Source organism: Giraffa tippelskirchi, chromosome 2, assembly GCF_054371585.1.
Source record: "Giraffa tippelskirchi isolate mGirTip1 chromosome 2, T2T-mGirTip1v1.2.pri, whole genome shotgun sequence".
Lineage (NCBI taxonomy): Eukaryota > Metazoa > Chordata > Mammalia > Artiodactyla > Giraffidae > Giraffa > Giraffa tippelskirchi.
In genome coordinates, this window is record NC_137276.1 from 168,913,167 (window position 1) to 168,936,584 (window position 23,418).

General features: G+C 37.6%; 1 protein-coding gene across 7 annotated transcripts in view; it reads right to left on the reverse strand.

Moving 5' to 3' along the window:
- STXBP5L (syntaxin binding protein 5L) overlaps positions 1–23,418 on the reverse strand; it is a 379,816-nt gene that overhangs the window by 22,699 nt on the left and 333,699 nt on the right. For all 7 annotated transcript variants that reach the window (XM_081571857.1, XM_081571856.1, XM_081571861.1 and 4 more), the window contains 2 exons: positions 7,606–7,776; positions 4,518–4,757 (listed from right to left, as the gene is read on the reverse strand). In XM_081571857.1, the coding sequence (XP_081427983.1) occupies positions 4,518–4,757; positions 7,606–7,776 (411 nt within the window). The remainder of the gene's footprint in view (positions 1–4,517; positions 4,758–7,605; positions 7,777–23,418) is intronic.

A 23,418-nucleotide genomic window follows, 5' to 3' on the forward strand; every position in this document is an offset into this window, starting at 1 on the left:
CAAGATTTGAAGTATAAAATGTATGGAGCTAAAAGCTAGTCTGTAGAAATTTATTCTAATTCTGTCAAATCTTATAGCTACCAAGAAACTTGATACAAGTTTTCCAAAATTTTGACAACAAATACAAAAGTTCATATGACATCAAACAATGATAGATGATTGACAGGTGGCAAAGAGAAATGGGAAGAGAAGAAATAAGATTGGCTGGACCAGGGAACTGGTGCTGGAAAGTAGCAGGAAATCAGATTAAAGAGGTAGAACAAGGCTGAGCTTATAGAGATCATTGATTTCCAAGAAATTGCTTCTATTGGTAAGTGAAGGTATCAGAGAATATGGTGCATAAAAATCAGGAGATGAAGACATTACTGGAATTAAGACCAGTACAGGGGCAGTAAGTAAAAGGAATCATAAAAGAAATGGAAGTGATGGAAGTCATTTAGGTAGTATTGTGGAACTATTAACAGAAATAGAGTAGAAAGAAGAAACAGTTCAGGGGTAAAGAGAATGAATTTATTATAGAGAATCTTCAGTTTAATCATGAGTTTGAGTTTGATATTGAAGCATGAAAATAATTTTTTTTACAAATCAGTGATAGGCACTTCATGTGGCAGAATTGATAATTACAGAATAATTTGTTAGCAGGTAGCACAAAGCATTACATAGAAATGAAATAAAATTTAAAATGAGTCTCAAAATTACAGGGGTAGGAAGCTGTTGGAAGTGATGAATATGTTTATGGCATAGATTGTGGTCATAGTTTCATGGATGTTTACTTATCTCCAGACTCATCAAGTTGCATACAATAAATATGTATTTTTTTTTGTATGTCAATTATACTTCAATAAAGGAGCTTTAAAGTTAGAATCTCAGCAAATTTCTCACAGAATTACTGTTGGGAGAGTAAAATTCCTAGGGGCAGAAGTATGGTGGGTGGAGATGGGACAGACAAGGGGGAGAGTTTGCTCGTGGCAAAATTTTCATTTACCTTCCTCTGTATTTGGAGTTTTTACAATTACAATTTCTTTTTTTTTTTTTTACAATTACAAAATTTAACCACCAATGTTTTAGAGAAAAAAGCATACCATATCACAATCTTTGTACACAACAACAAAAAAAACCCAGAGATCTAGGAAGTCTCTTCCAGCTTCTTATTGTGGTCTTAAGGTCCTCTATTCCCCTGCCTGTTTTTCCAGCCTCAGCAACGTTATAGCTCTAAGTTTTAGCTGTGTCATGCTCTTTTTACCCCCTAGGTTGTTTTTCTTTTTTTTTGGTCTCCTTTTAAAAATCTGTTTATTTTTAATTAGAGGAAAATTGCTTTACAATATTGTGTTGGTTTCTGCCATACATCAACATGAATCAGCCATAGGTATAAATATTTCCCCTCCCTCTAGAGCCTCCCTCCCATGTCCCACCCCATCCCACCTCTCTAGGTTGTCACAGAGCAATGATTTGAGCTACCTGAGTCATATAGCAAATTCCCACTTCCCACTGGCTATCTACTTTACATATGGTAGTTATGTTTCCATGCTACTCTTTCAATTTGTCCCATTCTCTCCTTCCCCTACTGTGTCCACAAGTCTGTTCTCTGTGTCTCCATTGCTGCCCTGCAAATAGGTTCATCAGTATCGTCTTTCTAGATTCCATACATACGCATTAATATATGATACTTGTTTTTCTCTTTCTGACTTACTGCACTCTGTATAATAGGCTCTAGTTCTTCCACCTCATTAGAAGTGACTCAACTGTGCTACCTCTAGGTTTTTTATTCTTTTCTGAATTTCTCTTAAATATCAGTACTGTGCAGAGCTCCCTTCTGAACCTGTTCCCACTTCAGACAGATGCTTTGTGTGAGAGGTCTTCCCCAAATCCCCCTCCCATGCTGCCACAGTATTGTTTACTTTCCTTATTGTAATTTTCTGGTTACTTTTGTTTTTCGCTGCAAATAATCCGAGAATAAAAATCATTCTGTGTCCTGATCACCATTGTATGCCCAGTGCCTAATTAATTAGTATGAGCTTGGGAAACATATGTTGAAAAAATGGATGAATAAATTTCAAAATGGATTGTATTTTCAGGAAATTGCTAGACTCAGAGAAATTTTTCTAGGCCATCTGATAAAAGGTAATTTAACAATGTTTTGACAGGAAAACCCATTCAGGGCCTGAAAGCACCTCACCCATTGTAGCACTGACTATGAAAGAGGGAAATGGCTCTAATTCCACACTTTTCAAAATGGTTCCCATAATCTAGAGCACTACAGTGGGACAGAGACGAGTGGAACACGGATGTGATGGAGAGTAGATACTGAGAAGAAGGTGAAGACGTAGTCAGGAAGTGGGATGTGAGGGAGGAGAGGATGAGTTTTCTACTTTAAATCTGAATTGGCTTTCTGTCTTCTTTGTGGAACTCCATCCTTTTTCTTTTTATTGTCATTAATTATGCCTTCCAATTAGGCTTTTTCTCTTTCAGTGGTTAACTATAAAACAAATCTGAACCTGGACTCGGTTTTCTGCCTTACAGGTACTGCTTTTTTAAGTTCGTAGACTTAATTTTTTTTAGAGCAGTCTTAGGTTTTATAGAAAATTGAGCATATAGTAGAGAGAGTTCCCATATGCCCTCTTTGTCCTTTCCTCTGTTATTAGCACCTTGTGTTTGTGTGGCACATTTGTTAAAATTATAAAATGGTGCTGATATAATAACCAAAAGCCTTGAAAGAAGACTGACATAGAAACTTGGAGAAGATAGCTTCCCATTATCTCTCTTTAAGGAGGTTTGCAGATATTTATGAACTAGATGGCCAAATATTAAGTTAAATCTATACTCACTGGTATTTTGCCATCATTTCAAGTCTGAGTCTGTTTGCTAAGAATGTTGAAGAACTTTCCTACGGTACTGATTCATTAAATTAGTTCCAGAGTCTTGTTTACTTCTATGCTTGTGGAATAGAAAACTGTGTTTTTTAGAATATCTATTAGAAAATTGTCTTTCACTCACAGTTGTATGCTTGTGTATACATTGGTTTGATTTTTCCCTTTAAATATTTGAGGAATACATGACATGCATTAGATATCCAATCTGTATAAAAATTTATTGAGTTAAAAAATGGATTGAACTAAAACTTAAAAAATCATTATGACCTTACTGATCTGGCTCTTTCTCAACCATTATAAGAGAATTATTCATATTTCCTTAAAATTAGGAACACAGTAAAAGACATTTTCTTACTGTGAAATATGTTTACAATTAAAATATAGTGGTGCTAATAAGTAACTTTTAAAATACAGTGCATTTTATGGGCTAGATCTTTTCCCCTCCTCCCCTTATCAAATTCATGCATTGAAGGCCTACACCCCAGTTCCTCAGAATGTGATCATATTTGAGACAAAGCCTTTAAAGAGGTGATTAAGCTAAAATGAGGCTGATAGGGTGGGCCCTCATCCAAATGTCTTTCTAAGAGATTAGGATACACGAGGAAACACCAGAGGTACAAGCACACAAAGAAACAGTCATGTGAGAATATGGTGAGAGCGTGGCCAACTGCAAACCAAGGAGAGAGGCCTCAGAAGAAACCAGGCCTGCCAGCACCTTAATCTTGGTCCTCCAGCCTCCAGAAGTGTGCAAAAATAAACTCGTGTTGTTTAGGCCACACACACACATATTACATTTTTCTGAATTTGCCTCACTAGTAGAGAGCTGAATATTCTTCCCACAGAAACAATCCATCTGTATGAATTTAGCATACCAGTTAACAAAGAAAACACAACTCTATCTAACCTATCATACCATATGTGTTCTTTTAAAATAAAATCCCTTATTCTATATATTAATAAAATTATTTTTACTTTAGAAATGTTTTCCAGATAGTTTTTTCATATATGGAAAAGAGTAAAAGTTATTGATAAGAATAAATTTTAAAATACTCAAAGGAATAACAGAAGGAATCACATGTCTTCAAGAGGGAAAAAGTAGGAAGAGAATACAACATATACTTTAGCAGCAATACTCATAACTGGGGTCAAATTCTCTAGGTATTAGGATAAAAATGGAAGAAATTTTGAGGCATGGCTTCAAAACAAGATGAAGAGATTATCAAAGAATTTAGAAAGCCAGCTCAAGTCAGAATGCTTCTAGTTTAATCATCTGAGTTCTTCAGGGATGATGTAAAACACTCATAGGCTCTGATCTGGCATGGAACATTGGAGAAATGCTTCAACTCATTAAAATTTTTAAACTTTTGCCTTAAGGCTTTCCTAAATGCTTTTCAGAAACTTATTTCCCAAGGCATCATTTAGTTGGGAATTCCACAGATTACTACCATAGAAATGGCTGACAATTTTTGCCTTGCAGGAAGGTAAACTGCAATAGTTGGGATAGTATATGATTTATAAAGTTCTCAGTAGTTCCTAATAGCCAGAATACTTAAATCTTTGCTCCAGATCAAAACAAGTTAAATGTTTTACAATACATTTATATAAGTTTGGAAAAGTAGCAGTGAAGGAATAAATGAAAACTCTTACCACTTGGCAATACCATGACTGGCTCTGTAAATCTTTGTTCATCTGCTGAAGGTAGGTTTAGGGAGATGATTAACACCATTCCCAGACTAGTTCCAACAAACAAACAAGGGGAGATAGTAGAGTCATTTTTCCGAGCAAAGGACTCCATGAAGTATAGTGCTGTAATCGCTTCTTTAGAATCTTTGTCAATGCTGGAGATGCTAGAGCTTCTAGAACGATTATAGGAATTTTCTCGACTTTCTATGGAAATTTAAAAACCAAAAATTAAGTTTTAGTGTGTTTCCAGAACAAGTGAAGTCAGACTTAGTACATGAAAACCAAAATGATGAGGGAGAAGTAGAATTTGATTTTCTGTTAACTGATCTGGAAGGCAGCTTATCCAGTTCACCAGCTTATTTTGAAGATGAAGAGAAGTCCAGAAGTGTAAATCATAAACTTAGGCAGAGCTGGGACTAGCCTTGAATCTGCAGAGCTGCAGTCCACTTTTTTGTTTTGTTTTTTTTCTCTACCTTACCTCACAAGTTAGTTGAAATTCTCTAATTTAGAAAAAATATGTTTAGTCTAAATAGTTAAGATTACAAGAATTTCTAGTACAGTTTTAATTACGCTTCTCTCTGTTCTCTAAATTACTGTAACTATTCCTAATGACTTCTTGACAATTCCCATATACTGACAATATTGTGGCTACTTACCTGGAGGGTCATGTATGTTCTGTGGTAAATATATTCCTTTAATTTTGCTATATTTGAAGTCATTTCAATTTTAAATATTGAACTATTTATATGACATTGAACGAATGTTATCTCCCTGAACTAGTTACAAGCTGCTTCAGTTCAGTTCAGTTGCTCAGTTGTGTCCGACTCTTTGCGACCCCATGAATTGCAGCACGCCAGGCCTCCCTGTCCATCACCAACTCCCGGAGTCCACCCAAACCCATGTCCATCGAGTCAATGATGCCATTCAACCATCTCATCCTCTCTCATCCCCTTCTTCTCCTGCCCTCAATCTTTCCCAGTATCAGGGTCTTTTCCAATGAGTCAGTTCTTCGCATCAGGTGCCTACCTTGAATCTAAATCCAGTTTTGGCTTTGCCAAGGACTAAATACAGAGCTGTACACAGTGCCACCCCACTGAGAGTGTGGTAATCTTTCTGAGAGGGCTTTAGTCCAGTGAAAAGGAAACAGATGGCTTCAAGTTCTCATGCTCATCAACTCTGACACATGTGTACACTCCAACAAGCAGAACCTCATCACCTCAGGTAAATGATATAGGAAAGCTGTATTGTTCTTATAATCACTCCAGAGTACAAGTTCCTCATATTCTTCTTTCTACTGCCTTCCCTCTCCTTTCCATTTTGATAGGAAATGACTCATTTTTATAAAAAGAGATAATATATAATAAAATAATATACAATAAAATTAAATATTAAAGTTCCTCAGACTATTCTTTATTCTACAAAGCAAAATAGAGTATTCCTAATTTCCCCCCTTCTCTATCCTTCAGCAAATTTATAAAAATAACTGTTTAATAGAATTTAGATCTGAGAGGGAGCACAGATATAAACTATATATTTTACAGATTTGGAGATAGAGATGTAGAGTTAATTTTCCCCAAATCAACACGTTAGAAATGTCAGAGTCAAAATTCCCAGCTCAGTCCAGTGACTGAAACTACTAATTCCTTTACAACCTCTACATTTTCCTTACATTGTTACATTGCTAGCTAATGTCTCAAAAATTTTCCATTCATGGTTCATCAACATTAAGGTTGCTACTCATAGATACCTGTGAAAGAGATCACCAGACTTACTATGGTGGAACGTTGAAAAGCTAATTTTGGCCATGCCACTTGTGTGTGTGGAATCTTAGCTCCCTGACCCGGAGTCGGGTTCCATGCTCCCTGCAGTGTGCAAGTGCAGGGTCTCACCATTCAGCTGCCAGGGAGGTGCCTAAAAATTTTATTTTAAAAATTTGAATAATACAGATCATTACTGTCAAATTTTTTGAGGAGTGGTAAATGGTGACTTGGGCTTCCCAGGTGACGCAGTGGCGAAGAATCCGCTTGCCAATGCAAGAGATGCAACAGACTGGGTCAGGAAGATCCCGTGGAGGAGGAAATGGCAACCCATTCCAGTATTCTTACATGGAAAATTCCGTGGGCAGAGCCGCCTGGAGGGCTACAGTCCATGGGGTTGCAAGTCAGACATGACTCAGCAACTGAGCACACACACAAATGGTGCATTACTTTGTAGAACAGAATTACCATAACATATTCCTAAGATTACTTTTTTTCTATTTCTAGCCCCAAAGCTTTTTATCAGCAAGGCAGTAGCAGAAGTTGTATGCGTGCTCAGTCGTGTCTGACTCTGTGTGACCGCATGGACTCTAGCCCACCAGGCTCCTCTGTTCATGGGATTTTCCTGGCAAGAATACTGGAGTAGGTTGTCATTTTCTCCTCCAGGGGATCTTCCTGGTCCAGGAATCGAACTTGTGTCTCCTGCATTGGCAGGTGGATTCTTTACCACTGAGCCACCTACAGCAGTTACAGGATTCCTCTTTTTTTTATCTTTCTTAATCTAGGCCTTCTGAATCATGTACTTTACTCCGTGCCCCCAACACTAATTCCATAAATAAGCAAATAATCCTCTCTTTTTAAAACATAAGATTGCAAACTAGAATTTAATGTCTTGCCTTTTTCTTGGTCACATTCTCTTAATAGTTGAGGAAACAAAGGTTACAAGACAATAAATAACTGTCTACAGATAGAAATACCAAGATGCTTACCACTGAGATGGAAGGAAAGTAGGAGTATACAGAACAGATTAATACATAGGTCTCACTTTGTACGGAAGAGATGGACACCTACCCATAAACAGAAGCATTCTGGTTTTCGAGATGAAGAGGTGTAGTGAGGAATGGATTTGGGATTCATGGCTACAGCCTGACCAGGTTCTCAGTTGCTCATTGTCTAGAGTTGACCAGCTTTTCATATCTTTTACATGTGACCACAATCGCTTATCCCCCAGCTCCTAATTCCCGTGGTATGTCAAATTTGAATTGTATCCACAAAAATTTGTATGTTTAACCTACCTTCTGTTGTAACTGGCAAAGAAATCTCCATGCAAGCAGCTGACTGTGCTTTTCGAAATGGTGGTCTTCCAGGACCCCAGCGATTTATTTTTGAAACATCAGCACTGGAAAGTCGTTTTCCAGAACCGCAGCTCTGCGAAGTGGGACTTGTGCAGTGTCCATTTACATGGTCTGTACCAAGAGGAAGAAGGCAACATAAATATCATAATTAAATCTTAATATAAAGGAATTTAAGTGTGTAGATTAATATAAATCTAAATGGAGGCAGAATTCCTTGTTTTTAAACCATTTAAAGATGCATAAGTCCTTCTTTTAGTATTTAGTCATAATTTCAATAGCTAGCCAAATTTTTCATAAGGTAATTATTAAATATATTTGTCTTTAAAATCTGACTAACAGTTAAAATTTATTCTATATTTTCATTATGTATTCTGCCATTTAATGGCAGTACAAAATAGGTTATAGTACTAGACTTTTTTTTTGCATAATGTAAATATACACCTATTTATATAAGTTTTGGAAGAACTTCAAGTGCTTAGGGTTTAAAATATAGAACGGAAGCATTTTACTGCAAAGTTGAGAATGGTACATAAGAATATTGACTCTACAGCCAGACTGCCTGGGCTCAAATCCCAGTTCTACCACCAACTAGTTGTATACATTTTTGCAGACTTCACAGTTTAGTTTCCTCTTGATTGGGACTATTACTATCTAACTCATGGAGCTTTTGTGATAACATGTTATATGCCAGAAACTTCCTGGTATATGGAAAACTGTGAACAAAGATGAACTATTACTGTCATTTTTGTTTTGACATTATTACTGTCATTTTGAACTCCAACTGTTCCACTAAAGTTGCTCAAGTCTAAGGCCAAATAGTACTGTTTATTTCAGAGCCTGTGAATTTATCTCTGTTCTGATATAATTTAAAAATCTGGAATAATTGCACTAAAATAGTCTTAATGCTAACGTATAGTATTTGAAACATCATCTCATAGCTCAACAATATTCAGAATACATTTTAAAAAGTGCTTCTTTGGTTATTCAAAGGACAGAGTTAAACAGAAGAATCGTGTTTAATGTTCATATTGGACATGGGAACTGTATCCACAGTATCCACTCCATTACAGCTTTTCTATATTGAGAATTTGAAAACTTAAAATATACATTCTATGGATCCGCTTGTAGTTAGTGCAAAGATGAGAATTAGGTTTCACCATTTAAATGCACTAGTGTGTTTTACTATTTTTTTTTAATGAGTTAACATTTGTTGAATACTTCAATGCCAGGCATTTTACACACATTAATGATTTAATCTTCACAACAACTATGCAAGGTAGGTGCTCTATCCTGATTTTGCAGATGGGGAAAATGAAGGTCAAAAAGCATTCGGAAAATTGTCTAACGTTACATAAGCAGTACTCATGGAGTCAGGATTCTAATCCAGATTTGTCTCACTTAATGTCTGTATGCTTAAAAACTAGGCCACTGGGTCAGCTAATATATTTGGTAAGGATTAGCAATTTTGATGACGTATTTAGTAGGGTTTAGGAGTAGCTTATGTAATGTCCATTGAGCTCCTAGTCTCTTGGGACCAGTTGTCTTCTATATTAACACAGATTTCTCAGACAGAAAGGCATAAATATCATGTGATAAGTTAGCTATGGGGAAGCAGAAGTTCTGCTTCTCCTTCACTATTGAATCTAGTCTTATAAATAGGAATAACACTGAGGGCAACACCCGGAACCAACAAAGACATAGAGTAGGTTAGAAAATGGCAATTACTTCAGGGATACAAACTGCAAATATAAGCCACGCTGCTCTGGGCATATCAGTTAGGATATACCCAGGTGTGAAGGCTTGTTTTAGGGCTTATTCAGGGTAATGTGGGATGGGCTATAGCACTCTTCACACTCACTTATCTAGGTTCAAGAATACATGGCAGAGCTCTGAAAATGGTAAAATTTGATCACCTAGCCAGGACTCTTTGGACTTGCTAAGTGAAAGTGCCTGCCTATCTATTACCATCTTTTGGTGGCTGTTTTTTGTGAACATTGTTTCATTTGAGCTTATAATAGGGTAGTATCATTTATTAGATTACTCAACATGTTGGTCTGTCTTTTTTTTTTTTCCCTACCCTCTGTATGGCCCAATTTCCCCCGTCTTATGGTTGACTCATGAGGTCTGGCTGACATTACCATATCTGGGCAGCTCAGAGTCTTTGGCCATATTCTTCTGTCTTCAATAGGGCTGATTTCTTTTTGTTGCTTAAAATTTTTTTTTAATATATGAAAGTTAATTTGCTTAATATTTTTTTCTTAGTACAGTAAATATTCAAGACAGATATGAATACTATAAAACACTTATGAAGAAATTTGGTTATAGCCCAGACATAGTCATTCTGAAAATTTATATTAAAGAAATGATACTAAATACAAAAACTTCTACTGATAAAATTATTCACTGTAGTTTTAGTAAGAGATAAAAATTGGAAGCCAGCTATCCTTTACAATTCAGCATAAAATTGTAGGTACATTGTGCTATGTATCACATAATAGAGTATTATCTTTAAAAATGTTTCTGAAATGCTTATTGAATCTTATATCTATATCATGTGTTTCAGTTACCTCCTTTTGCATACAGACGACTCCAAATGTTAGTAAATGTAAACTAAAAATCATTTTGGGCTTCCCTGATGGCTCAGCAGTAACAAATCCACCTGCAATGCAGGAGCTGCAGGTTCAATCCCTGGTTTGAGAAGATCCCCTGAGAGGGACATGGTAAACCACTCCAACCCATCTGCCAATGTAAGAGACATAAAAGATGTGGGTTTCATCCCTGGGTCAGGAAGATTACCTGGAGGAGGGCATGGCAAACCAATCCAGTATTCTTGCCTGGAGAATCCCATGGACAGAGGAGCCTGGGAGGCTACAGTCCGTATGGTTGCAAAGAGTCAGATATGACTGAAGCAACTTAGCAAGCACCACAATCATTTTATTATGCTTACAGATTGTGAGAGCAAGGAGTTAAACTAAGGCAAGGTAGGGATATTATTTCCATGATGTCTGGGGCATTAGTTGGGAATACTCGAATGACTGAGGGCTTGGAATCTTTATGAGGCTACTTTACCCACATGCCTGGGTTAGAATGACTCAAAGGTTGAACTCAGTTGGGACTGTCAGTGGTGACTTTGTTAGGAGGCTTGGGCTTCCTCATGGCATGGTGGCCTTTTTTACACAGTGCATAGTGGGTTAGGGCCTCAAAAAGTTTGACAAGTGGCTTTGAAATGGAAGCAATCTTTCTGCTGCTTTGGTGTTACTGCAATGGAGATTTTGCTTTATTTTTGAAAGCAACATTCCAGCATCCAGTCACAAGCTTTTTGTATGTCAAGAGGCAGTTGTAGTAGAATCCTGATCTTATAAAAGTGTGGTCTTCAGTTCAACAATTGATGGGCAGTAGTCTTCTGATTCTAACAGTAGCAAAGCTGTCTGCTTCCTTGATGTTTCTGTTGATGGCCTTATTCATAAAGTCATACCTGTAGGCCAAGCTTAGGGTTGTCTCCAATCTTTCAGTGACTTGATAAGCACCTAGTTTCTTGTATTAAATCACTTTCTGCATAATATCACTAGAATGGTTTTTGTTTCCCAGTTGCTTTCTGATTACATTGATGTTTTAGCTCATCTATAGTGCTCTATGCCCTTTAGAGAAAATTCAACATTCTAAAAAATTCAACCTTAGAACAATAAGCAGATTAAAACAAAAGGGAAACTTTACAAAAAGCTTCTCAAGTCTAAAAAAAAAGAAATTACAAGTTTTCTTTTAAATTAGCTGATTCTCTTGTATCTCTAAATCAAGATTTGATTTAGTGTATATATTGTATAAAGTAATGTGAATTTTTCAGTAATGACTTACTGAAAAATGACTTACTGATTCCAGTTTAAATTATTTTTAACATAGTCCTTGCCAAAGCTTTATAGGAGTATGTAAATGAAGATTTAATTTTATACTTGGTACGCTAGTGAAACTTTTTACTATACCATACAATTCCTAGAAAATGAAAATTAGTATTATGCTTACGCCACAGGGGTGATTCTATGGTGAAATAAATGTTGAACATAAGACTAAATCAAAATAAGCATTGGATTTTAAACTTCATGAAAATAAATATAAAAAGGCTTTAGCTTGGAATCTTTAGGAGTCTTTTTAAATGTAAAAAGACTCTGGCTTTTTACATATATATTGGCTATATAAAATATAGCTAATATCAAATAGTTGGTTAAAATATTTGAAAACTCACCTAACTTTACCTTTCTTACTTTTATATTAATAGTTAAGAGGAAACTCTTCTTTCACTTCCTCCCTTCTTACTCATTAGTAAGTAATGAATTGGTTGGAGGACAAGCTGGTTAATTGACTTAATGTTGTTTGCTTGATTAGTTTTAAGTAGGAAAATAATTTATTAAAGTATATTAGGAAGTTCACAATCTCAGGGAGAACCTGTGAGTTATACACAGGTTTGTAGCCCCAGCCATACTGGAACTGAGTTCCTTTTTAGATGATGCTGATGATGCAGGGGCCTATATGCCATGAGCTGTGCTACTGCTGACCTGATACAGTAGAGCATCTCTGTTATTATACTCACTAAAACTGAGTATAGTTTTTATCTTTATCTCAGTTTTTGACTATCAGATAAGGAATAAGCTATATCATCTTTCTCTTTGTGCTGACACTTTTGAGGTTTTTAAGCTCTTGAGGGCACTTTTCTGAAGAATTTTAAGCTGAAGACCCAAAGCGACTAAATCACAGACCTCCCTTGAAGTTAGTTTGATTTTTATTCCCAGTTTTAATCTGGCTCTTCTGTAGCAAAGTTTTCATGACTGTGATTTTTTACATGTTTATATACTCATTCATGTTTACTCTCTGCAATCCAAAGTTTCAAAGAGCTTCTTCCTTTTTTTTTTTTTTTATAACTTTATTTATTTTAGTTGGGGGCTAATTACTTTACAATATTGTAATAGTTTTTGCCATACATTGACATGAATCAGCCATGGGTTTACATGTGTTCCCCTTCCTGGACCCCCCACCCACCTCCCTCCCCATCCCATCCCTCTGGGTCATCCCATTGCCCCGGCCCTGAGCCCTTGTCTCATGCATCGAACATGGAATGGTGTTCTGTTTCACATATGATAATATACATGTTTCAATGCTATTCTCCCAGAACGTCTCACCCTCACCTTCTCCCTCAGAGTCCATAAAATTGTTCTATGCATCTGTGTCTCTTATTCTGTCTCGCATATAGGGTTATCGTTACCATCTTTCAAATTCCATATATATGCATTAGTATACTGTATTGTTGTTTTTCTTTCTGGCTTACTTCACTCTGTATAATGGGCTCCAGTTTCATCCATCTCAGTAGCTTCTTCTTTATTAATAACTTCCCTTTTGTTTTTTCAAGTTTGGTTTCTATTGCATTCATTTAAGTGAATGTTTAAAAACTATTTGGGATCAAATTTCCAGTCTTTGAGAAAATTATCTCTTAATGACAATACTGCCTTAGGCTTTGTCACTTTTTAACCTGGAATAGTAATGTATTTAAAAAATTTTTAGCTTTAGTATAATTGCCATACAGAATTGTAAGATATTTAAAGTGTACATTGTGTAGATCTGGTATACATATACATTAGGGGAAAGTCTCATAATCTATTTAGTTAACATACCCATCTCCTCACATATTTATTTTTGGTGAGAATACAAGTTCTATCCTATCAGAAGAGTTCTATTAGCAAATTTCGATTATACATTACAGTGTTATAAAAAATACTCATCCTGTTTACATTAGGTCCTCTGACCTTATCTTATAGCTGAGAGTCTGTACCCTTTTATATACCTCTCCTATTATTCCCACTCACCAATCCCTGGCAACCACTATTCAACTGTCTGTTCTGAAGTTGACTTTTCTTTTTTTGTAGAGTCAACATAAAGTGATGCCATGAAGTATTTGCTTCTTCTCTCTAGCTTATTTCATGCCACATAATGTCTACCACACGGTCCACCATTTTTCTGGCAAATACCACACTTTCAACCTTTCTCATGGCTGAATAACATTCCTCTGAGTGAGTGTACCACCTCTGCTTTATCAATTCTTGTGTTGATGGACACTTAGGTTGTTTCCTTATCTTGGCTATTGTGAATAATGTTGAAATAAACATGGGAATGCAGGTATGCCTTAATAGACTGTTTTCATTTACATGGATATATACCTAGAAGTGGAATTGCTGGATCATATGGTAGTTCTATTTTTAATTTTTTGAGGAACCGCCAAATTGTTTTCCATAGTGGCTGTACCAATTTGTGCACCAAGAGTGCACAAGGTTTTTTTTTTCTCCACATCTTCAGAAAAAAGATACTTATCTCATATTCTTGATAATCAGTTCAGTTCAGTCGCTCAGTCATGTTTAACTCTTTGTGACCCCATGGACTACAGAATGCCAGGCATCCCTGTCCATCACCAACTCCCAGAGCTTGCTCAAACTCATGTCCATCAAGTCAATGATGCCATCCAACCACCTCATCATCTGTTGTCTCCTTCTCCTCCTGCCTTCAGTCTTTCCCAGCATCAGGGTCTTTCCCAACGAGTCAGTTCTTTGCATCAGGTGGTCAAAGAATTGGAGCTTCAGCTTCAGTATCAGTCATTCCAATGAATATTCAGGATTGATTTTATTTGGGATTGACTGGTTTGATCTTGCTGTCCAAGGGACTCACTCTCAAGCCTCTTCTCCAACACCACAATTCAAAAGCATCAATTCTTCAGCACTCAGCTTTAATTATGTTCCAACTCTCATATCCATACATGACTACTGGAAAAACCATAGCTTTGACTAGACGGACCTTTGTCAGTAAAGTAATATCTCTGCTTTTTAATACACTGTCCAGGTTGTCATAGCTTTTCTTCCAAGGAGCAAGCAACTTTTAATTTCATGGCTACAGTCACCATCTGCAGTGATTTTGGAGCCCCCCAAAATAAAGTCTCTCACTGTTTCCATTGTTTCCCTATCTATTTGCTATGAAGTGATTCGACCAGATGTCATGATCTTAGTTTTCTCAATGTTGGATTTTAAGCCAGCTCTTTTACTCTCCTCTTTTGCTTTCATCAAGAGGCTCTTTAGTTCTTCTTCACTTTCTGCTATAAGGCTGGTGTCATCTGCATATCTGAGGTTATTGATTCCAGCAATCTTGATTCCAACTTGTGCTTCATCCAGCTGGGCATTTCACATGATGTACACTGTATACAAGTTAAATAAGTAGGGTGACAATATACAACCTTGACGTACTCCTTTCCCAATTTGGAACCAGTGTTCTTCCATGTCCAGTTCTAACTGTTGCTTCCTGACCTGAATACAGATTTCTCAAGAGGCAGGTCAGGTGGTCTGATATTCCCATCTCTTGAAGAATTTTCCACAGTTTGTTGTGATCCACACAGTCAAAGGCTTTAGTGTAGTCAATGAAGCAGAAGTAGATGTTTTTCTGGAATTCTCTTGCTTTTTCTATGATCCAATAGATGTTGGCAATTTGATCTCCAATTCCTCTGCTATTTCTAAATCCAACTTGAACATCCAGAAGTTCTCAGTTCACATACTGTTGACACCTAGCTTGGAGAATTCTGAGCATTACTTTGCTAGCGTGTGAGATGAGTGCAATTGTGTGGTAGTTTGAACATTCTTTGGCATTGCCTTTCTTTGGGATTGGAATGAAAACTGACCTTTTCCAGTCCTGTGGCCACTGCTGAGTTTTCCAAATTTGCTGGCATATTGAGTGCAGCACTTTCACAGCATCATCTTTTACGATTTGAAATAGCTCAACTGGAATTCCATCACCTCCACTAGCTTTGTTCGTAGTGTTATTTTCTAAGGCCCACCCACTCGACTTCGCACTACAGGATGTTCAGCTCTAGGTGCCTGATCACACCATCGTGGTTATATGGGTCATTAAGACCTTTTTCGTACAGTTCTTCTGTGTATTCTTGCCACTTCTTCTTAATCTCTTCTGCTTCTGTTAGGTCCATACCATTTCTGTCCTTTATTGTGCGCATCTTTGCATGAAATGTTCCTTTGATATTTCAAATTTTCTTGAAGAGATCTCTAGTCTTTCCCATTCTATTGTTTTCCTCTATTTCTTTGCATTGATCACTGAGGAAGGCTTTCTTATCTCTCCTTGCTTCTTTGGGACTCTGCATTCAAAAGAGAAAAAAATCTTTCTTTTTCTCCTTTGCCTTTTGCTTCTCTTCTTTTCTCAGGTATTTGTCAATTGACAACAGCTGTTCTTATTACAATGTGGTGTGTTAGTTTCAAGTGTGCAGCAAAATGGTATATAAATGTATGTGTATATATACATATATTTTTTTCAGATTCCTCTCCCTTATATTGTTGCTGTTCACTCACTAAGTTGTGTCCAACTCTCTGCAACCACATGGACCCCAGCACACCAAGCCTCCCTGTCCCTCACAATCTCTCAGTGTTTGCCCAAGTTCATGTCCATTGAATCAGTGATGCCATCCAGCCATCTCTTCCTCTGCCACCGTCTTCTCCTTTTGCCTTCAATCTTCTCCAGCATCAGGGTCTTTTCAAATGAGTCAACTCTTCGCATCAGGTGGCCAAAGTATTGGAGCTTCAGCTTCGGGCCCACCAATGAGTATTCAGGGTTGACTGGTTTGATCTCCTTACGGTCTAAGGGACTCTCAAGCATCTTCTCCAGCACCAAAATTCAGAAGCATCAATTTTTCAGTGCTCAGCCTTCTTTATTGTTACAGGTTATTACAAATATTGAGTGCAGTTCCCTGTGGTATACAGCAGGTCCTTTGTGGTTATCTATTACTGGAATGCAAAAGTAGGAAGTCAAGAAACACCTGGTGTAACAGGCAAGTTTGGCCTTGGGGTACAGAATGAGTCAGAGCAAAGGCTGTTAGTTTTGCCACGAGAACGCACTGGTAATAGCAAACACCCTATTCCAACAACACAAGAGAAGACTCTACACGTGGACATCACCAGATGGTCAACACCGAAATCAGATTGATTATATTCTTTGCAGCCAAAGATGGAGAAGCTCTATACAGTCAGCAAAAACAAGACCAGGAGCAGACTGTGGCTCAGATCATGAACTGCTTATTGCCAAATTCAGACTTAAATTGAAGAAAGTAGGGAAAACCAGTAGACCATTCAGGTATGACCTAGATCAAATCCCTTATGAGTATACAGTGGAAGTGACAAATAGATTTAAGGGACTAGACCTGATAGACAGAGTGCCTGATGATCTATGGACAGAGGTTCGTGACATTGTACAGGAGACAGGGATCAAGAAAATCCCCATGGAAAAGAAATGCAAAACAGCAAAATGGCTGTCTGAGGAGGCCTTACAGATAGCAGGGAAGAGAAGAGAAGTGAAAAGCAAAGGAGAAAAGGAAAGATATTCCCATCTGAATGCAGAGTTCTAAAGAATAGCAAGGAGAGATAAGAAAGCCTTCCTCAGCGATCAGTGCAAGGAAATAAAGGAAAACGACAGATTCGGAAAGACTAGAGATCTCTTCAAGAAAATTAGAGATACCAAAGGAACATTTCATGCAAAGATAGGCTCAATAAAGGACAGAAATGGTATGGACCTAACAGAAGCAGAAGATATTAAGAAGAGGTGGCAAGAATACACAGAAGAACTGTACAAAAAAGATCTTCACAACCCAGATAATCACGATGGTGTGATCACTCACCTAGAGCCAGACATCCTGGAATGTGAAGTCAAGTGGGCCTTAGAAAGCATCACTACGAACAAAGCTAGTGGAGGTGAAGGAATTCCAGTTGAGCTATTTCAAATCCTCAAAGGTGATGCTGTGAAAGTGCTGCACTCGATATGCCAGCAAATTTGGAAAACTCAGCAGTGGCCACAGGACTGGAAAAGGTCAGTTTTCGTTCCAATCCCAAAGAAAGGCAATGCCAAAGAATGCTCAAAGTACCGCACAATTGCACTCATCTCACATGCTAGTAAAGTAATGCTCAAAATTCTCCAAGCCAGGCTTCAGCAATACGTGAACCGTGAACTTCCAGATGTTCAAGCTGGTTTTAGAAAAGGCAGAGGAACCAGAGATCAAATTGCCAATATCCGCTGGATCATCGAAAAAGCAAGAGAGTTCCAGAAAAACATCTATTTCTGCTTTATTGACTATGCCAAAGCCTTTGACTCTGTGGATCACAATAAACTGTGGAAAATTCTGAAAGAGATGGAAATACCAGACCATCTGACCTGTCTCTTGAGAAACCTGTATGCAGGTCAGGAAGCAACAGTTAGAACTGGACATTGAACGACAGACTGGTTCCAAATAGGAAAAAGAGTACATCAAGGCTGTATATTGTCACCCTGCTTCTTTAACTTATATGCAGAGTACATCATGAGAAACGCTGGGCTGGAAGAAACACAAGCTGGAATCAAGATTGCCAGGAGAAATATCAATAACCTCAGATATGCGGATGACACCACCCATACGGATGACACCACCCTTATGGCAGAAAGTGAAGAACTAAAGAGCCTCTTGATGAAGGTGAAAGAGGAGAGTGAAAAAGTTGGCTTAAAGCTCAATGTTCAGAAAACTAAGATCATGGCATCCGGTCGCATCACTTCATGGGAAATAGATGGGGAAACAGTGTCAGACTTAATTTTTGGGGGCTCCAAAATCACTGCTGATGGTGATTGCAGCCATGAAATTAAAAGACGCTTACTCCTTGGAAGGAAGGTTATGGCCAACCTAGATAGCATATTTAAAAGCAGAGACATTACTCTGCTAACAAAAGTCCGTCTAGTCAAGGCTATGGTTTGTCCAGTGGTCATGTATGGATATGAGAGTTGGATGGTGAAGAAAGCTGAGCGCCGAAGAATTGATGCTTTTGAACTGTGGTGTTGGAGAAGACTCTTGAGAGTCCCTTGGACTGCAAGGAGATCCAATCAATCCATCCTAAAAGAGATCAATCCTGGGTGTTCATTGGAAGGTCTGATGTTTAAGCTGAAACTCCAATACTTTGGCCACCTCATGCAAAGAGTTGACTCATTGGAAAAGACCCTAATGCTGGGTAGGATTGGGGGCAGGAGGAGAAGGGGACAACAGAGGATGAGATGGTTGGATGGCATCAGCGACTCGATGGACATGGGTTTGGGTGGACTCCGGGAGTTGGTGATGGACAGAGAGGCCTGGCGTGCTGCAATTCACGGGGTCGCAAAGAGTTGGATACGACTGAGCGACTGAACTGAACTTATTTTATATATAGTGGTATGTATTTGTTAATTTCCAATTTATTCCTCCCTCTTTTCCCCCTTTGGTAACCGTAAGTTTGTTTTGTATTCTGTGGGTCTGTTTCTGTTTTGTAAATAAGTTCATTTGTATTTTTTTTTTTTTTACATTCTACATAGAGGTGGTATCATATGATGTTTCTCTTTGTCTGGCTTACTTTGCTTAGTATCATAATTTCTAGGTTCACATATTGCTGCAAATGTCATGACAGCTATTCTAACATGTTTAGGATGATATCTCATTATGGTTTTTATTTGCATTTCTCTAATGATTAGTGATGTTAAGCACCTTTTCATGAACTTGTTAGCCATTTCCATGTCGTCTTTGAAAAAGTGTCTATTGGGTTCCTTGCCAATTTTTAAAATCAGATTGTTTGATTTTTGTTATTGAGTTCATGACCTCTATATATTTTGATTATTAATTCCTTAGAAGATGCATGATTTACAGATATTTTCTCCCATCCTGAAGGCTGCTGTTTCATTTGTTGAAGGTTTCACTTGTACAGAAGCTTTTTTTAGTTTTTAGTTTATTTTTGGTTTTGTTGCCTTTGCTTTAGGTGTCAAATCCAAAAAAAATATTGCTAAGACTGATGTCAACAAGCATATTGCTTATGTTTTCTTCTAGAAGTTTTAAGGTTTCAGGTCTTAAGTTCAAGTCTTTAATCCATTTTGAGTTGCTTTTCTGTATGGTGTAATATAGAAGTTAAGTTACATTTTTTAACTGTCCAGTTTTCCTAGCACCATTTACTGAAAAGAATAACTTTCTCTACTGTATATTTTATGCTTCTTTGTCATAAATCAGTTGGCCATACATGCATGAGTTTATTTCTGGGTTCTCTTTTCTGCTCCATTGATATGTTTGTTTTTGTGCCGATACCATATTGTTTGACTGCTATAGCTTTATTATAAACTTTGAAACCAGGAAGTGTGATGCCTCTAGCTTTGTCCTTCTTTCTCAAGATTGTTTTGACTATTAGGAGTCTTCTGGAGTTCCATACAAACTTCAGAATTTTGTGTTCTATTTCTGTGAAAAATACCATTGGAATTTCCATAGGTGGTTACATTAAATCTGTATTGGACATTTCAAAATATTAATTCTTCCAATCCATTGGCATGGAATATCTTTCCATTTATTTGTGTCTTATACAATTTCTTTCATTAATACTTTATTTTCAGTGTACAGACCTTTTACCTCCTTGGTAAAAATCTATTCCTGAATACTTTATTCTTTAAGTGCAATTATAGATGGGACTGTTTTCTTTAATTTCTCTAATCTTTGTTGTATAGAAAGGCAATTGACTTATACGTATTGATTTTATACTTGAAATTTTGCTAAATTGATTGGTTAGTTTTAACAGCTTTTGGTAGAGTCTTTGTGGTTTTCTATAAGGATGTCATCTGCAAATAGAGAATGTTTTCCTTCTTCCTTTCTTATTTGGATGCCCTCTATATATTTTTCTTGGAATTGCTCTTGCTAGAACTTCCAGTACTATATTCAGTGAAAGTGGTGAGAACGGGTATCTTTCTCTTGTTCCTAATCTTGAAGGAAAAGCTTTTCACTTCTAAGCATTATCTTAGCTGTGCCCTTGTCAATATATGGTCTTCATTATGTTTAGGCACATTCCCTCTAGGCTCTGTTGTGAATTTTTATTAAAAATAGATATTGAGTTTTGTCAGATACTTTTCCTGCATCTATTAAGATTGTATGATTTTATTCTTCATTTTGTTAATATGCTATATCACATTAATTTGCAGATGTTGAACCATCCTTTTATCCCTGGAATAAATTATACTTGATCATAAGATCCTCTTAAAGTACTGTTGAATTTAGTTTGATAGTATTGTGTTGCAGATTTTGCATCTCTATTAACCAGTGATATTGGCCTATTGTTTTCTTCTCTTGTAGAGTCCTTTCTGGTTTTGGTGATGGTAGTATTGCTCTTGTAAAATGGGTTTGAAAGTGTTCACTTCTCTTCTGTGCCGCCTGCCAATTCATGAGACATAAGAGGTGTGTGTTTGATCCCTGGGTCAGGAATATCCCCTGGAAAAGGAAATGGCAACCCACTCTTATATTTCTGCCTGGAGAATTCCATGGACAGAGAAACCTGGTGGGTTAGAGCCCATGGCGTTGCAAAGGGTCGGACATGACTGAAATGACTGAGCATGAGCGTGAAACTACTGTCCTGTCCTAAGAGTTCATTAGTCCTTTTTCTGTTCCATCTAGCCTACCACTGAATGCTTCTATTAAATTTTTCTGTGAAGTTATTGTATTCTTCAGGTCTGTGATTTCTGTTTGAAAGTTAAAGTGTTAGTTGCTCAGTCATGTCTTACTCCTTGGGGCTCCATGAACAGTAGCCTGCCAGGCTCCTCTGTCCATGGAATTCTTGAGGCAAGAATACTGGAGTGGGTAGCCATTCTCTTCTCCAGGGGAACTTTTCCACTCAGGGATTGAACTCAGATCTCCTGCATTGCAGGTGGATCCTTTACTATCTGATCTACATTCATATCTTTTCTATCTCTTTGTTTAAATTCTCCCTTTGTTCAGTGTGTTGTTCTCTTATTTGGAACACTTTATCAGGTTAAGTAAGTCACTTAACTCTGTTTCACTAAGGTCTGTTTCTGGAGTTTTATCTTTTTGTTGCAGTTATGTTCCTGTTTCTTTGTTTTCCTAATCTCTCTGTGTTGGTTTCTACACAATACACAAAACAGTCACCTCCCCCAAGCTTGATGGAGTGGCCTTTTATAGGAGATGAATGTTATTATTCAGCCTAGCATGAGCTCTTGGTTGTCTTTCAATTCTTTGTGATTGTCTGAGCTCCTTTTTTGTTCTTAGTGGCTCCCAGTATTTGAGAGTATGCCAAGACCTGTTTGGGCTTCCCTTGTGACTCAGCTGGTTATTATTTAGTAGCATAGCTTAGTTAGTAAAGAATCTGCCTGCAATATGGGAGACCTGGGTTTGATCCCTGGGTTGGGAAGATCCCCTGGAGAAGAGAAAGGCTACCCACTCCAGTATTCTGGCCTGGAGAATTCCATGGACTGGATAGTCCATGGGCTCGCATAGAGTCGGACAAGACTAAGCGACTTTCACAAGACCTGTTTCCATGTGGGTGTTATCTCATTCATCCAATATTTAGGCGTTAATAAGCTAGTTCTGGACTTCTTCCAGAGGAAAGTGCTCCATTTAGAGCTACAGATTTGGTGTATCAGGGAGGAGTTGAGTTCAGAAGTCTTCTATGTTGTCATCTTGGACCCTAACTGTAAATAACAAAAAAACATCCTGATGGATGCTGAGGGAGCAAAGTGACACCTTACCCTGCACCATATAAGTAAGTGTTCACTTCAAGCCGCATATTAAGAGTGGGAAGAGAGGAGGGAAAATAAAACAAAACAAAACATGTATATGCTGAAGTAAACAAGAAAGTTAGTCTAAATAGTCTCCAAAGAGATGAAATCTTGAGTTGCTAAATTACTCATTGCTTAACAAAATGTTTTTATTCCTGAAATTTTCAAAACTGATGTCAAAGGTATAATAATCATGTGGGTAAAATTATCCCCCTCTCCTAGTATGAACAAATTATCTAAACTTTGAAAAAGCTTATGGGTTTTTTGTTTCTTTGAAATATCTGTTATAATTTACATTCAGTGAGTCAGTTCTTCATATTCTGAACTCCTTGTAAAACACTTGCAAATCAATACATGGGGCCGCAATGAGTTGGACACGACTGAGTGACTAAACAGGGGCTTCCCTGGTGGCTTAGCAGTGAAGAACCCGCCTGCCAATGCAGGAGACTTAAGCGACCTGGGTTTAATCCCTGGGTTGGGGAAGATCCCCTGGAGTAGGAAAGGACAACCCACTCCAGTATTCTTGCTTAGAGAATCCCATAGATACAGGATCCTGGTGGGCTACAGTCCATGGGATTGCAAAGAGTCAGACACAACTGAGCAACTGAACAACAGCAATGCTTTTGTGTCTGAATATTCCTTTTACCATGCACTGTACATACAATAAATGTTTTCTAAGTCATGTGAAAACTTACAATGAATAATTTGAGTCTATTCCTTTTGAGGGGGAAATCTCCTAATATACTAAGTTAAAATTATTTGGTTTAAAAATTGAGTTTTATTATTGTATCAGTTCAGTTCAGTCTCTCAGTCACGTCTGACTCTTTGCAACCCCATGAACTGCAGCACTCCAGGCTTCCCTGTCCATCACCAACTCCCGGAGCCTACTCAAACTCATGTCCATCACATCGGTGATGCCATCCAACCATCTCATCTCCTGTTGTCCCCTTCTCCTCCTGCCTTCAATCTTTCCCAGCATGAGGGTCTTTTCCAATGAGTCAGTTCTTCACATAGGTGGCCAAAGTATTGGAGTTTCAGCTTCAGCATCAGTCCTTCCAATGAATTATTCATGACTGATCTCCTTTAGGATGAACTGGTTGAATCTCCTTGCAGTCCAAGGGACTCCCAAGTGTCTTCTCCAATACC